This window comes from Lampris incognitus, chromosome 21 (assembly GCF_029633865.1).
Source record: "Lampris incognitus isolate fLamInc1 chromosome 21, fLamInc1.hap2, whole genome shotgun sequence".
Taxonomy (NCBI): Eukaryota; Metazoa; Chordata; class Actinopteri; order Lampriformes; family Lampridae; genus Lampris; species Lampris incognitus.
This window is the reverse complement of record NC_079231.1, coordinates 17,462,821-17,478,763: the sequence shown is the minus strand read 5'-3', so window position 1 is coordinate 17,478,763 and position 15,943 is coordinate 17,462,821. Positions and strand designations below refer to the sequence as shown.

The 15,943-nt window shown below is 51.9% G+C and overlaps 1 protein-coding gene across 1 annotated transcript in view; it reads left to right on the top strand.

Annotated features, from left to right (window-relative positions):
- Nucleotides 1-15,943, top strand: part of pard3ba (par-3 family cell polarity regulator beta a) — a 178,605-nt gene that overhangs the window by 147,366 nt on the left and 15,296 nt on the right. Inside the window, exon 19 of the mRNA XM_056301096.1 lies at nt 13,238-13,314. Within this exon, the coding sequence (XP_056157071.1) occupies nt 13,238-13,314 (77 nt within the window). The remainder of the gene's footprint in view (nt 1-13,237; nt 13,315-15,943) is intronic.

The window sequence follows — 15,943 nt, the reverse complement described above, 5'->3', positions numbered from 1 at the left end:
CGCTGTTTTAACATCAGCTGCTCCTTGCTGTCGGCTTTCATGCTTGTTTGATTAGCAGGCACACGCCCCCCCCTCTCCCTCTCTCTCTTGTCCTCTCCCCTGCTCTCTGTCTCTCTCTCTCTCGCCCTCTCTCCTGCTCTCTTTCTCCCCCTCTCTCCCTCCCTCTCTCTCTCTCGCTCTCTCCTGCTCTGTCTCCCTCCCGCTCTCTCTCTCTCGCCCTCTCTCCTGCTCTCCTTCTCCCTCCCTCTCTCTCTTTCCCTCTCTCCTGCGCTCTGTCTGTCTCTCTCCTGCTCTCTTTCTCCCTCCCTCTCTCTCTCTGGCCCTCTCTCCTGCTCTCTGTCTCTCTCTCGCCCTCTCCCCTGCTCTCTTTCTCCCCCTCTCTCCCTCCCTCTCTCTCTCTCTCGCTCTCTCCTGCTCTGTCTCCCTCCCGCTCTCTCTCTCTCGCCCTCTCTCCTGCTCTCTCTCTCGCTCTCACCCTCTCTCCTGCTCTGTCTCCCTCCCTCTCTCTCTCTCTCTCGCCCTCTCTCCTGCTCTCCTTCTCCCTCCCTCTCTCTCTTTCCCTCTCTCCTGCGCTCTGTCTGTCTCTCTCTTGCTCTCTCTCGCCCTCTCTCCTGCTCTCTTTCTCCCTCCCTCTCTCTCTCTGGCCCTCTCTCCTGCTCTCTGTCTCTCTCTCGCCCTCTCTCCCGCTCTCTTTCTCCCTCCCTCTCTCCTGCTCTCTGTCTCTCTCTCTCTCGCCCTCTCTCCCGCTCCCTCCCTCTCTCTCTCTGGCCGTCTCTCCTGCTCTCTGTCTGTCTCTCTCTCGCCCTCTCTCCTGCTCTCTTTGTCCCCCCTCTCTCCCTCCCTCTCTCTCTCTCACCCTCTCTCCTGCTCTGTCTCCCTCCCTCTCTCCTGCTCCCTCCCTCTCTCTCTCTGGCCGTCTCTCCTGCTCTCTGTCTGTCTCTCTCTCGCCCTCTCTCCTGCTCTCTTTGTCCCCCCTCTCTCCCTCCCTCTCTCTCTCTCACCCTCTCTCCTGCTCTGTCTCCCTCCCTCTCTCCTGCTCTCTCTCTTACGCTCTCTCCCTTTCTCTCTCTCGCCCTCTCTCTCTGTCTCTCTCTCGCACACTAACGCCGGCAGTCTGAACTTTTGCACACACTCCTGGGAGACGAAGACAAGAGTGAGCGTCTCATTTCAGCATTACATTTCTATTCACTTCGTGTGTTTAGAGTTTTAACACACACACTCACACACACACTCACACACACACACACACACACACACACACACACACACACACACACACACACACACACACTCTCTCTCTACCTCTCTCTCAAACACACTCAGCATCTCTCTCTCTCTCTCTACCTATCTACCTCTCTATCTCTTTCTCTTTCTTTGCCTATCCCCCCTCTCTCTCTCTTTCTCTCTCTGTCTCTCTTGTTCTTCAAAGTCTCGTAAGTGATTCTGTCCACGGAGTGCTGCTGTCTGTCCTTGCTCCGCGGCTCGTCCCCCGGGCTCCGTGCACTCCTCTCCTCTCCTCTCCGCCCCTCTCCTCTCCTCTCCTCTCCTCTCCTCTCCGCCCCTCTCCTCTCCTCTCTGCTTTTGTCTTAAGTTGGTTCATTCTGATTCCGCCTGCCAACCAATTGTTTTGTATCCCCCCCCCACCTCGTCCAGGGTGGACCGAGTCCTCCCGGGACCTGTGTGGTCTCCATCCGCAGCCCCGAGGCTCGTCTCCGGGCCCTGCTGGCCCTGCTGCAGGCCCTGCTTGCCCAAGACTGGTGTGGTACCGGACCACCAGCCGGTGGCCTCGCTCACCTCAATGCACTTACGCCTCACGCCTTTGGGTCTTTTCGGGGATCCGCTGTGTGTGTGTGTGTGTGTGTGTGTGTGTGTACAGTCAAATGACAGGGGGATGACCCCTCTCCAGCTCACTTCATCTTTATTCACCGGCCTACACTCGCACACACACTCACTGGTGGGAGGGATTTTAGACTTGTACACAAGCGCACACATGCGTCATATGACTACTTTGTGGGCCGTGATAACACAAAGAGACACACACTCTCATGTGCATGCACAAGCAAACATTGGATGGGGTGTTTGGATGTTATTTCAGGGAACAGCGGGGACGTAATCAAGCCCACAGAGGGAGGGACACCGGGGGCCCAGATAAATAAGCAACACACACACACACACAAACACACACACACACACACGCCAAGATAATATTTGCTGAATTAGTAGATTAGCCAGTTTGTGCGGCTGCAGCTTCATATGAAAACATGTGAAGGTGAGACATTATCTCACTTGGACAACTGACGTCCACATCGTCAGTAGTTGTGTTTTTGTTTTTTTAGACTCTTGAAACACAACGTGCTGGTTTGTGTTTTGAAGATTTGGAAGATTGTGTATTGCAGTCAAGGTCCACATGTGTCAGGAATCGGGAACATTTATTTGTCGTTTCATTTCATGCAGTTGTGTACATTACGCGAAAGGGCACATCGCCCCCCCCCAGCCCACAGCAGGGCAACACAAAGAAGAGAACACATATCCAAACTACAACAACACACATATCCAACTTCCATCCATCCATTATCCGAACCGCTTATCCTGCTCTCAGGGTCGTGGGGATGCTGGAGCCTATCCCAGCAGTCATTGGGCGGCAGGCGGGGGAGACACCCTGGACAGGCCACTATGCCATCACAGAGCCCACACACACACACACACACACACACACACACACACACACACACACACACACACACATTCACACCTAGGGGCAATTTAGTACGGCTGATTCACCTGACCTGCATGTCTTTTGGACTGTGGGAGGAAACCCATGCAGACACGGGGAGAAAATGCAAACTCCACACAGAGGACAACCCGGGACGACCCCCAAGGCTGGACTACCCCGGGACTCGAACCCAGAACCTTCTTACTGTGAGGCGACCGTGCTAACCACTGCGCCACTGTGCCGCCTAAAGGGGTCGGTCCCCTTTAGTTGAGCGGTTAGCAATGTCGCCTCGTGGTGCGGTACAGTCCCGGATCGAACCCCACAGAGGGTGGAAATATATCCAACATATCCACACAAAAAAAAGAAAAAATGACTGTCAAAGAGAGTGAACGCCAGCCAGGATGACTGTCGGAACTGCCGGTCTGCATGGGCTGGCAGTTAGCTTAGCCTGCGCTGCTTCCGCGTCCTGTCGGACTGCCCTTGTTGTTTCCTCCTCAGGCGCAGGAGCCGTGGTCCTTGGGCCCACCGGACGCAGCAGACCAGGCTCCCCTGGCTGATCCTACGCTAGCTCTGCCCGCACTCCACACGACGACACCAAAAACACAGTCAACGCCAGGCCAGGCTGCCCCCACACCACCCTCGGTGTTATTAGAACTGCTGGTCTGCATGGGCTAGCAGTTAGCTTAGCCTGCCCCGCTCCCCCTTTGTAGGGTTCCCTTTCAGCAGAACACCGCACTAGTCTCTTTCACTGTTAGTTCCTTGCTCTCTAGTTGAAGGTGTGTTGGTAATTGTAGCCTGATGATCCGACGGTTTGAACAACTTGCCTTCGCATGGATCCACGCCACACGCCACCTCCAAACAATGCCTCCGACTGAGCATCAGTGGGAACAAGCGTCAGCATGATGATTTGACAGACGAGCTAATCTTCTGCCTTTCCTCCGATTACAAACTAGCATAGAAATGCTAACACACACACGCACACACACACAGTCCATCACGCTACCTGGCCCTCAGGGTCTGAAACGTGGTGTATGTCATTATCCTTGTACATCTGACCATTGTGGTCCGCACATGCATAGAGGGGAAAAAGGAAGGGCTACAATTATAAAGGGAAAACGTCCACGCACTGTGTGGCCCGTGCAAAAATAGCGCCATTATTTATCGTTTGGGTCATGTGGACCTTCCTCTAAGCGGAAAGTGATTTTTTTAAGGTCAGGATTGAAGACCTCGGCCCGTACTAATGGTGAGGACAATTACCAGACATATTGGACCGTTACCACACTCAGACTCAGCTGCATTCCAGTCTGAGTGTGTGTAGCCTTTGGTCTGTGCACGTGTGTGTGTGCACGTGTGAGCGTGTGCGTGCAGGCGCGTTCGTACCATCTGCTGCTAACGAGCTTGGAGAGGACGGAGTCCAGGTGTGCAAGTGTTAAGAATACGTTTGGGGGCAAGAGAGCCCCCCCCCCCGTGTTTGAGTGATACACACACACACAGCGCCTAATACTGCGTGGTTTTGTGCGCCAAAGGGCGAGGCCTTGCTAGCAAGAGGGCACGCCACGACATCCACCCGTTTCAGTCGGCTGTAATACTCGACAAGAGTAAGGTTGCAGTAGTCGTGCCCTGCGGTGTCGGCGATCGCAACAGAAACACGCCACTTCTTCCATCAAACCGTCTCAAACGAACACTTAAATATTTAAGCCTGATGGGAAAAGTGGAGGATGGAGCGGAGGATGGAGTGAAAGATGGAGCGAAGGATGACTGCGTAAGTCACAAAGTAGACCTATGAGTATGTGATAGCAATCAAGGAGAAACGATGGAAGACGAATGTATTCATCCATCCATCCGTTATCCGAATCGCTTATCCTGCTCTCAGGGTCACGGGGATGCTGGAGCCTATCCAGCAGTCACACAGGCCGACATACACACATACACCCGCACACATTCACACCTTGGGACAATTTAGTACGGCCGATTCACCAGACCTACATGTCTTTAGACTGTGGGAGGAAACTGGAGCACCCGCAGGAAACCCACGCAGACACGGGGAGAACATGCAAACTCCACACAGAGGACGACCTGGGATGACCCCCAAGGTTGGACTAACCCAGGGCTCGAACCCAGGACCTTCTTGCTGTGGGGCAACCAGGCTACCCACTGTGCCACCGTGCCGGCCCAAATGTATTCAACTATGTAATAAAATCTGTCCTGTTGGGGTGTCTGGGTGACGTAGCGGTCTATTCCGTTTCCTACCAACACGGGGATCCCAGTGTGAATCCCTGTGTTACCTCCAGCTTGGTCGGGCATCCCTACAGACACAATTGGCCGTGTCGGTGGGTGGGAAGGCGGATGTGGGTATGTGTCCTGGTCGCTGCACTAGCACCTCATCTGGTCAGTCGGGGTGCCTGTTCGGGGGGGGGGCAGGGGGAATAGCATGATCCTCCCACGCGCTACGTCCCCCTGGCGTAACTCCTCACTGTCAGGTGAAAAGAAGCAGCTGGCGACTCCACATGTATCGGAGGAGGCATGTGGTAGTCTGCAGCCTTCCCCCGGATCGGCAGAGGGGGTGGAGCAGCGAACCGGACAGCTCAGAAGAGTGGAGTAATTGGTTGGATACAATTGGGGAGAAAAAGGGAACCCCCCCAAGGGACCCCCCCCCCAAAAAAAATCTGTCCTGTTCCAGATGACAGTGTCGATCAGGTTTGCTGTAGTTCAACTCGGTGTCCTTATTCCGGTGTGTTAATTATGTCGTGATTCACAAGTTGCGTGCTGCTCCGGTGTTGCAGTTTTCTAGCAAAGAGTACAGTTTGCTCTGCTCTGTGGAGTGCCCTCCCCGCTGCTAAAACCCACAAATGCTATCACTGGCAACTTCAATACGGCGCAACACCGCCAATCAAGCTAATCCGGAAGGTTGCTCCTCGAATGAGTTGTCACTTACTAGCTAGTTCTACTCTGGACAAATGGTCTCTCTCCACTTGTCTTACTAGCTCGTTCTACCCTGGACACATGGTCTCTCTCCACATCTTACTAGCTAGTTCTACTTTGGACACATGGTCTCTCTCCACATCTTACTAGCTAGTTCTACTTTGGACACATGGTCTCTCTCCACTTGTCTTACTAGCTAGTTCTACTCTGGACACATGGTCTCTCTCCACTTGTCTTACTAGCTAGTTCTACTCTGGACACATGATCTCTCTCCACTTGTCTTTTCAAAAGCACTTGAATGTGAGAGGGGAGAATAAGCCTCCAGCAGAGATTGACGACTTGGTTTAAGAAAAATAAATCTCCTGGAACAAAGCACGGTGCAAAGTGTTTTCGTGTGTGTGCTGTGTTTGTTGCGTATTAAACCGAGCATTTCACATTGATCTTCTTACTGTCAATACTTGCCAGCTGTAGTTAGACTCACTGCAGCTCACAAATACCCACTTCATTTTGTCTTATGTATATACACACAAACACACACACACTTAATTGCACACATATGTGATGCATTAATGACACTGTCTTTTCTCCCAGCTCTGTCTATAGCTCTCTCTCTCCTATATTCAATCATTCATTCATCTTCAGCCGCTTCTCCGGGGTCGGGTTGCGGCAGCAGCAAGCTAAGTAGGGCACTCCAGACGTCTCTCTCCCCAGCAACGCCCTCCAGCTCCACCTAAGGGGGATCCCAAGACTTTCTCAGGCCCGATTGGACATGTAGTCCACCCAGCGAGTTCTGGGTCTACCCCGGGGTCTCCTCCCAGTTGGCCGTGCCTGGTAAACCTCCATAGGACGGCACTCAGGAGGCATCCTAATCAGATGCCCAAACCACCTCAACTGGCTCCTTTCAATGCAAAGGAGTAGTGGCTCTACTCCGAGCTCCCTCCGGATATCCGAGCTCCTCACCCTATCTCTCAAAGTTTACATATACTTTTAAAGAACATCTATGTCATGGCAGTCTTGGGATGTCAATGATTTCTACAACTGTTTTTCTGTGGCAGAATCATTGGAGTACATACTTTTTCATCACAGAAAAAGTATTTGCAAATCTAGTTATAGCTGTATTGTAGATTTTGTGAAAATGAGGCAAAATCTCCTTGATAAACATAAATCCAGCACACCTAATATTTGGTTACATGTCCCTTAGCCCCTTTCTCCCCCTCACCCCTTTTTGGGGGGGGGTCTACCTCAAGCTTGGGTCCTCTACCAGAGGCCTGGGAGTTTGAGGGTTCTGTGCAGTATCTTAGTTGTTCCTAGCACTGCACTCTTCTGGACAGAGACCTCAGATGTTGTTCCTGGAATCTGCTGGAGCCACTCCCCCAGTTTGGAGGTTACAGCCCCTAGTGCTCCTATTACCACTGGGGACTACTGTGGATTTCACCTTCCACATCCGATCTAGTTCTTCCTTCACCCCTTGGTATTTCTCTAGCTTCTCGTGCTCTTTCTTCCTGATGTTGCCGTCGCTTGGGATTGCTGCGTCATCACTACTGCTGACTTCTGTTCCCTGTCCACCACCACAATGTCTGGTTGGTTAACCAGCACCTGCTTGTCAGTCTGGAACTTGAAGTCCCACAGGATCTTAGCTCTGCTATTCTCGACCACCTTTGGTGGTGTCTCCCATTTGGACTTGAGGACTTCCGGTCTGTATTCAGTACAGATGTTCCTGTATCCTAGCCACTTGGTTATGCCCTTCAGTGTATTTTTTTCCCCAGCTAGCATTTTGCATTCTGCTACGGTACGTGCTGGACTGTCTCGGGTGTCTTTACACAGCCTGCATCTTGGGTCTTGTCTGGTGTGGTAGACCCCTTCCTCAACCGATCTGGTGCTGAGTGCCTGTTCTTGTGCCGCTACAATCAGAGCCTTTGTGTTGTCTGTCAGCATTGATGGTTCATCCCATAGAAGGGCTTAGTCTTCAATGACAGCCCACTCTCTGTCTTCTGCTGCCTGAGGTACTCACTCAGCAGTTTGTCCTAGGGGGCTTGGATCTTATTCTTCCAGTTGAGCTGGCTCCTCAGGGCCTGCTTCACTCTCTGGAGGTATTTGGATATAACTGACCTCTTTGCTACCTCCTCGTGGTTTCCGTTTGCCGGTTGGTTGGAGTCTGTCCTCATGTATCTCCTGCTTACTGGGTGGTCATTCGGGGTTCTGAATTGTATAGTCATCCTGTTGGAGCCTCTCCATCTCAAGTTGTGGCAGTAGTTTACCTCTATTGATGTTGAGCCACAAGCCGCTTCTAAGTCAGTGTGGAAGTAGGTCTCCTACTGGTCCATAGTTTCTGCATACGCTTCATTTAGCCCCTTGCCTGGGGTCTGCTATTATAGTAGCATTTCATCAGTTCCAGGTTCTCCGTCCTTGTCCATGAATGTCTTATGTGTGTATATATTTTTTTCCCGTCTTTTTCTCTCTCTCTTTTACCAACTGAGAATCAATTGAATTTCATTGTGATTATGTTGGGTGGGGGGGGGGGGTTAGCTAGTCATTGGATGCATTGTCTATATCTCGCTACATCCTGCCAGCCGGCTGCAGGCTGATGCATTTGGGAGGAGGCGGTGGATTGCCAACTGGGGACTGTGTGCCAGGCACGTGGCTCCACGCTGAGACACATGCTTAATTAGCATCCGAGACGGACGGTAAGATGGATGGATGGACTGATAGCGGGGAAGAATCTACGGCAGAAGAGGAGCGTAATTATGCCGTTTTGAAAAGAGACGGCAGTGGGAAAGAGGCTTTGGGAAAGGCGAATGTGCGTGTCTGGGTGATGGGATAAAAGCCCCGCTCGGGCATTTTTGGTCGACGCACTTGGGCTCCCTTTTTGACGGTTATTGTATACATGAACACTGTGACTTCAGAGCAAAGCCGAGAAGTGCTCCGAGAAATTCATTTCCTGAGTACCGGCAGCGCTTTCTGATGAATGTGGCAGCTGTGCGGCCCCCGCGTGATTGTTGCGTGCATGTGCCAGGGTGTGCATGTTTTCGGTTATGTGTAAAGTGTGCGCGCGTGTTTCGATGTGTGTCGCCTGGTTGTGCGAGCACAGTGCCCTGTTATTTTAGGAAAATTAAAACACTCGGCGGTAAACTGCAGCGCGTGCAAAGGGTCGAAACTATCACATACGGCAAATCTGATGGCGGTCCTTATTGTAGACTGTTTATTGTCGCACATAGAGGTTACAATGGATGTCTATAAACACAACGTAAACCAATTTTACAGCTCAGCCACAGGACAGTCGTGTGTCTGCAGAATAGGAATTTCCCAAAACACATGTATAAATTAGTTGTGCACGCGCGTGTGCTTTGTGTGTGTGTGTGTGTGTGCACATGCATGCCTGTGTGTGTTGCGGTTTGGCATGTGGACCAGAGTCTGGTTTTCTGTCAGCTACCGTCTGCAGAATGCATTAGCCGTTCCACTGTCGACCTCACACACACACACACACACACACCTCCGTGTACACACAGACACCGCGTATGATATCATGAGGTTCAAGTCGAGGGCAGGCGCTCGGATGGCGCGTCTTCCCGTGTGTCGAGCAGGAAAGTCTGGGTCACGGGACCCGTGGTGTGGAAGCAGTGGTAGCTGGTGGATGACAGCGGTGACGGAGCTGTGCGGCGGAGGCCTTCGGTTCATCAGCTGCAGCCTCGGAGATCTCGGCCGCTCGCATATTTCAGAGCCAGACTCCATGAATTTCATACTGCTGTTTTACCAGTTGCCATGGTGAGCCAGAGTCTCACTCCGTTTTGTGTGTATTTGTATTTGTGTGTGTGTGTGTGTGTGTGTGTGTGTGTGTGTGTGTGTGTGTGGGCGTGTGTAGCAGTGTGCATTTGTACCATAGTGGTTTTTCGAGGCACATCATCTGGCACCAGACTCGCAGCTCACTAATTTGAGGAAATGGGCTTCCATTTGAAATGCAACCACATGAGCATTAATAGACTGAGTGTGTGTGTGTGTGTGTGCGTGTGCGTGTGTGTGTGCACATGTCCACGTGCGTGTGCGTGAGTCCAACAGAGCACCAAGCCTGGCTCCTTGCAATTGCAGCAAATGAAATTAATTGATGCGCAGTCTCCGTTTTGTAATTTAATTTTAGCGCTGTCATCTACTCGTTCGCTCCCCCTTACCTCTTCTTTCTTTCTTTCTTTCTTTCTCTTTTTGTCACCTGTGCTCTGCTCCAGTGAGATACACTGATCAGCCAAAACATTAAAACCCCCTGCCTGATATTGTGTAGCTCCCCCTCGGGCCATCGAAACGGCTCTGACCCGTCGAGGCGTGGACTCCACAAGACCTCTGAAGGTGTCCTCTGGTTTCTGGCACCAAGACGTTAGCAGCAGATCCTTTAAGTCCTGTAAGTTGGGAGGTGGGGCCTCCATGGATCGGACTTGTGTTCCCAGCACATCCCACAGATGCTCGATGGGATTGAGATCTGGGGAGTTTGGAGGCCAAGGCAACACCTTGAACTCTTCGTCATGTTCCTCAAACCATTTATGCAGTGTGGCAGGATGCATTATCCTGCTGAAAGAGGCCACCGCCATCAGGCAAAGTAAAGTAACATCCACATGAATACCAGGACCCAAGGTTTCACAGCAGAACGCTGCCCGGAGCGTCACACTGCCGCCACCAGCTCACCTTCTTCCCATAGTGCATCCTGGTGTCATCTCCAGGTGAACGACGTACATGCACCCTGCCCTCCACTTGATGTAAAAGAAAAAGTGATTCATCAGACCAGGCCACCTTCTTCCATTGCTCCATGGTCCAGTTCTGGCACTCACGTGCCCATCGTAGGTGCTTTCGGTGGTGGACAGGGGTCATCATGGGCACTCTGACCAGTCTGCAGCCCCATACACAGCAAGCTGTGATGCACTGTGTGTTCTGACACCTGTCTATCATAGCCAGCATCAACTTTTTCAGCAATTTGAGCTACCTACAGTAGCTCTTCTGGGGGATCAGACCAGACGGGCTAGCCTTCGCTCTCCATGAACATCATGGGCACCCATACCCCTGTCACCGGTTCACCTTCATTGGACCACTTTTGGTTGGTACTGACCACCGCATACCAGGAACACCCCACAAGACCTGCCGTTTTGGAGATGCTCTGACCCAGTCGTCTAACCCAGCCTTTCCCAACCCAGTCCTCAAGGACCCCCCTATCCTGCAGATTTTCATTGTAACCCTGCATAGGTAGCCCTGCTTGTACTTACTCAACCAATCATCTCACAGCACTTAATTGTGCAAGGTGTGCGACAGCTGCCATAATTCATTGCTGATTGGTTGAATAACTACGAACAGGTACCTATTCAGGGTTGCAAAGAAAATCTGCAGGATAGGGGGTCCTTGAGGACTGGGTTGGGAAACGCTGGTCTAACCGTCACAATTTGGGCCGAGTCAAAGTCAGCCAGATCCGTACGCTCGCCCATTTTTCCTTCTTCCAACACTTCAGCTTCAAGAACCAACCGTTCACTCGCTGCCTCAGATATATCACACCTCTTGGCAGGCGCCATTGTAATAAGATAATTAGGGTTATTCACTTCCCGGTCTGTGGTTTTAATGTTCTGGCTGATCGGTGTACTGTGTCCTGTCCAACACATTGCAACATACACACACACACACGCACACACACACACACACATGCACACACACATGAACACACACATGCACAAAGAAGCTGAAGGTCTTCCACCCGAGACCCAAGGACTTCCTGCACCCCCTCACTGAGACTGATGCCCCCCCACCCCACCCTGCACCTCACATTATGCACGTCTTCGCATGATGTCTTCAAGGGTCTCACAAAAACTAACAGACACACGCATGCATGTATACTGTAGACGGGGAGCGTGTCATCCGCAATGCTTCTGCAATGGCCCACCTCCCGGAGGAGGCAGTCCGGCCTTGCCCTCGCCGCAGATTCAGTGATTCTCTTCATAGTCCCCGTCCGGGGGTGTTAGGAGGCGTCCCGGAGGTGTGCTGATGACACGGGGTTGTGTGCCACCGCTACATTAGCGTGCGGCACGAGGCTGAGCCCATACGCGCGTGCAAATCACCGCCGTCGACCGGATCCTCGCGGAGCCATTGCGCGTTGGAGAATGTGTTTGTCTGCGGCTTAACGTGTTGTTTGTGTGTGTGTGTGTGTGTGTGTGTGTGTGTGTGTGTGTGTGTGTGGACGTTTATGTGCCCGCTGCTTTGGGATGTCGTGGATCACGTGCACGAGTTGGGCCTCTGCAGAGTTTGGTTTGTGTGTCTGTGTGGGTCCGTGTGTACACATCCTGAGGTGAATGTTCATGTGTGTCACACGCTGTCGTTTGTGTATTTGACCCACTGGCCGCCGTGTGTGCATCTCGCGCCGGGAAGTGCGTGTGTGACCGATTAAACGTCCGCCGAGTAAACAGCCCGTGTTTGTTTGTGAGAGCCTGCGCCTGAGCCAGATTAACGGTAATTGAAACTGTATGGTCAGTCCACCACCCCACCCCACCCCTCCCTCTCTCTCACTCACTCCCTCCCTCTGTCCTTCCATCTCTCTCTTGTTCTCTCTCTCTCACTCACACTTTCTCACTCACTCCCTCCCTCCCTCTCTCCCTCTGTCCTTCCATCTCTCGCTCTCGTTCTGTCTCTCTCTCTCTGTTTCTCTCCCTCTGTCCTTCCATCTCTCTCACTCTGTCTCTCTCTCCCTCCCTCCCTCTCCCCCTCTGTCCTTCAATCGCTCTCTCTCGTTCTGTCTCACTCACTCTCTCTCACTCTCGGTCCTTCCATCTCTCTCTCTCTCTGTCTCTTTCTTTCCCTCCCTCTGTCCTTCCATCGCTCTCTCATTCTGTCTCTCTCTCTCTCCCTCTGTCCTTCCATCTCTCTCTCTGTCTCTCTCTTTCTCTGTACTTCCATCTCTCTCTCGTTCTCTCTCTCTTTGTCTCCCTCACTCGCTCCATACCCCCCCCCGACTCCCCAAAGGGATGACTTGTTTAAAACCCCCACGTCCGTTCTGAAAGGTTAATCTACTACTTCCTGCTGTTTTGCTGGTGTGTGTGAGAGAGTGTTTGCAACCCTCTCCTGCAGCCTTTAGTACACTCCAAATATCTCCCCGAAGTCAGCGCTGCGCAAGCTAATTTTTTTCATATGTGTAGCTGGGGTCACACACACACACACACGTTTTGCTGGAGTTGCATGGCATGCTATATGTACAGTCATATGTGCTCGGTGCCGTCCCGTGTGGCGTTTCCTCTCCTCTTCTGCTTCCACTCCCACCACGGTCCAGACACGGGGCCGCGGGGCATTTATTTACTACATCTGCTGCATTAAATCTCAATAGCAATAAAGTGACACGGGGGGGTTGAACGTGGCTCGAGGAAATTTGAAGATATAAATAGGCGTCGTCCCCGCCAAACCGTCTTACAAGCCTACCAATTACTGTGACGACTAAATTTAACGCCGTCCCCCGGTGGTTCTGCAGGTTGGTTTTGCACAGGCCTGTGTAATGAAGGCCTCTGACAGCAGATTCTAAACACACACACACACACACGCACACACTAGAACACACTCAGAGTGATGTCACTTGTTTTGTGCCTCCTCATATAGATGGTGCCAAGAGGAGCCGACGCCCGCCATGCACCCCGCTATGAAGAGGTGGACCGGCATTACGCCACGCACCCCAGGTGAGGGTATCGTGTGTGTGTGTGTTTCTTAGTGCAGAAAATGAGGGGGGGGGGTAACCTCCCGCAACTCCTTCCCTTTGTGTCTGTCTCTCTTCCACATGCGCACACACCTTTCTCTCTCACACACGCACACACATATCTGCACCCGTACACACGGCACAGGGTAATCCTCTTTAGAGCTTATAATTAAATCTGGAGTGTTTGCCTTGGGAGTGCCTGCTCATCCCAGGAATGGGGCTGATTTAGATCCCCGGAGACCACGGCACAGGCTGGAGAATCCACACACACACGTGCTCACACACACACACACACACACACACACACACACACACACACACACACACACACACACGCACACAGCATCACACAAAGGATGTGTGCTCTATAGAGTGGATTTAATAGAACTTCCTGTTTCCTCTGTGTCAATGATTTCCTTGTCAAATATGAGAATGGCGCACATCTTTATAACGGCGCGCACTCGCACACACCGGGACGGACGCACACACGGGTTTGCACAACGTCTTCGTAATGCACACTGCTAGGGCAAAGTTACCTCATCCTGACCTCACCAGGACAATTTCAGTATGCAGAGTTTTAGAGGTGTGTGTCTGTGTGTGTGTGTGTGTGTGTGTGTGTGTGTGTTGTGTGCACAGATGTGCATGTGCGCGGTAAATTAAATGGCAGCGGCATGATATCCTGGCCCCAGGAGCTAAGTGGAGCATAGAGCGGTGTGGCACGGAGAGAGGGAGAGAGAGAGAGAGACCTGGATAGAGTGAAAGAGAATGGAAGGAGGGAGCAGGAGGAAAGCAGATAGATGAGAGAGAGCAAGAATGAGTAAAAGTGATGGAGAGAGAGAGAGAGAGCGAGAACAGTCATTTCACGGGTTATTGCCCCTCCTGATATGACAGGCACCAAGGACCACAGACATCAACACGGGCTCACGGGGGACGGGGGACACACCGAGAAACAGAGCAGAGAGAAAGGGAGCGAGAGGACAAAGGGACAGAAAGGAATAGAGAGAAGATTAGGGGCCTGAATCAGGGAAGCCTAAAGCCAATGGAGATGGACAGGGAAAGAAAGAGCTGGAAAGGGGGGTGGAGGGGGGGGGGGGGTCTGATGACCTCTGACAGCTCAGTTCAACACGTGCTGATTCATCTCTGTGAACAAGTCGGACTCCATGTCACCCCGTTATGTGGGTTTCTGGCCAATAAAAAATGATTAAAGGCTAGCAAACCCCAAACCCTCACGGCCAGTCGGGCCATCCCAGATTAAGTACACTCTGATTCTTTTTCTTTTGAGGGGGGGGATTTTTCCCCCCTTTTTCTCTTGAATTGCATCCAGCCAATTACCCCACTCTTCCAAGCCGTCCTGGTCGCTGCTCCACCCCGTCTGCCGAATCCGCGGAGGGCTGCAGACTACCACATGCCTCCTCCGATACATGTGGAGTCGCCAGCCGCTTCTTTTCACCTGACAGTGAGGAGTTTAACCAGGGGGACGTAGCGCGGGGGAGGATCACGCTATCCCCCCCCCCCCGAACAGGCGCCCCAACCGACCAGAGGAGGCGCTAGTGCAGTCTGTAGGGACGCCCGACCAAGCCGGAGGTAACACGGGGATTCTAACTGGTGATCCCCGTGTTGGTAGGCAACGGAATAGACCGCTACGCTACCCGGACGCCTCACACTTTGATTCTTTTTCTACTGTTCTGTAAAAGCCCAACCCGAAGTCCACCCGTCATATGATGAGCAGACGTGTCCTCGACTTTAAGCTAGCCACTAGGACGCAAACCTCATTTCAAATGCTGGTCACCATACACCACACATGACTGAATGCAGTGATGCTAACTGCTTTGTGCGTTGTCTCATAGTAGTCGTGGCCCTACCACTGTCAGGCTTAGAAAGTACTGAGACCCTCATGATGCAACCAAAAATAATGTACAGCAAATACGTCTGCTACAGATCGATCAGCCAGCACAGTACAGTAGAGATCAGTCACCCTTTGCTAACTGGCTAGCCTATATTGCATGCTAACCCTATTGCAGAGCCATATTTATGCTAGCTTGCTGACAGAGCAGCTTTTTTCGCACTGAGAAATGAAATTTCAGGCAGTTATTGTAATGAAATAACAGTAGTCCAATATCAGGGCCTTTAATGGCAAGCAAGGCACGAGGGAGGAGGCTCGGGTTCAAACGTTGTTTGTTACCTTGAGAAATGATGAGCACCAGTTAAGCGCTTAACTGTTTTTCATCGAGTCTTTGAGGTATTTTTAGGCCCCGGGACCCGCAGGGTATTGTGCGTTTGTAAAGGATATGGCGTAGTGTGCAGTAAAATGTGCTTTCAGGGACAACCACTTCAACACTGGAGCAAAAACAAAGGCAGGGGAAAGCGTCAGATGGGGTTTTAGCAGTCTGTTCGAACTGACACGTTTGTCTTGTTTCTTCTGTTTCTGTTAAGATATGAAGCACAGGTCCTCGGTTCCAGAAACCTCCCCACAACTCCCCCAAGCTTAAATACAGATGGCGGGAAGGGAGGGGAGGAGGTCCCGTAAAGATATTCCCGGAAATGTTTTTTTCCCTTTTGTGGAGGAGAAAAAAAGGAGGGCGGGACAGAAAGAGAGAGCGAGAGAGAGAGAG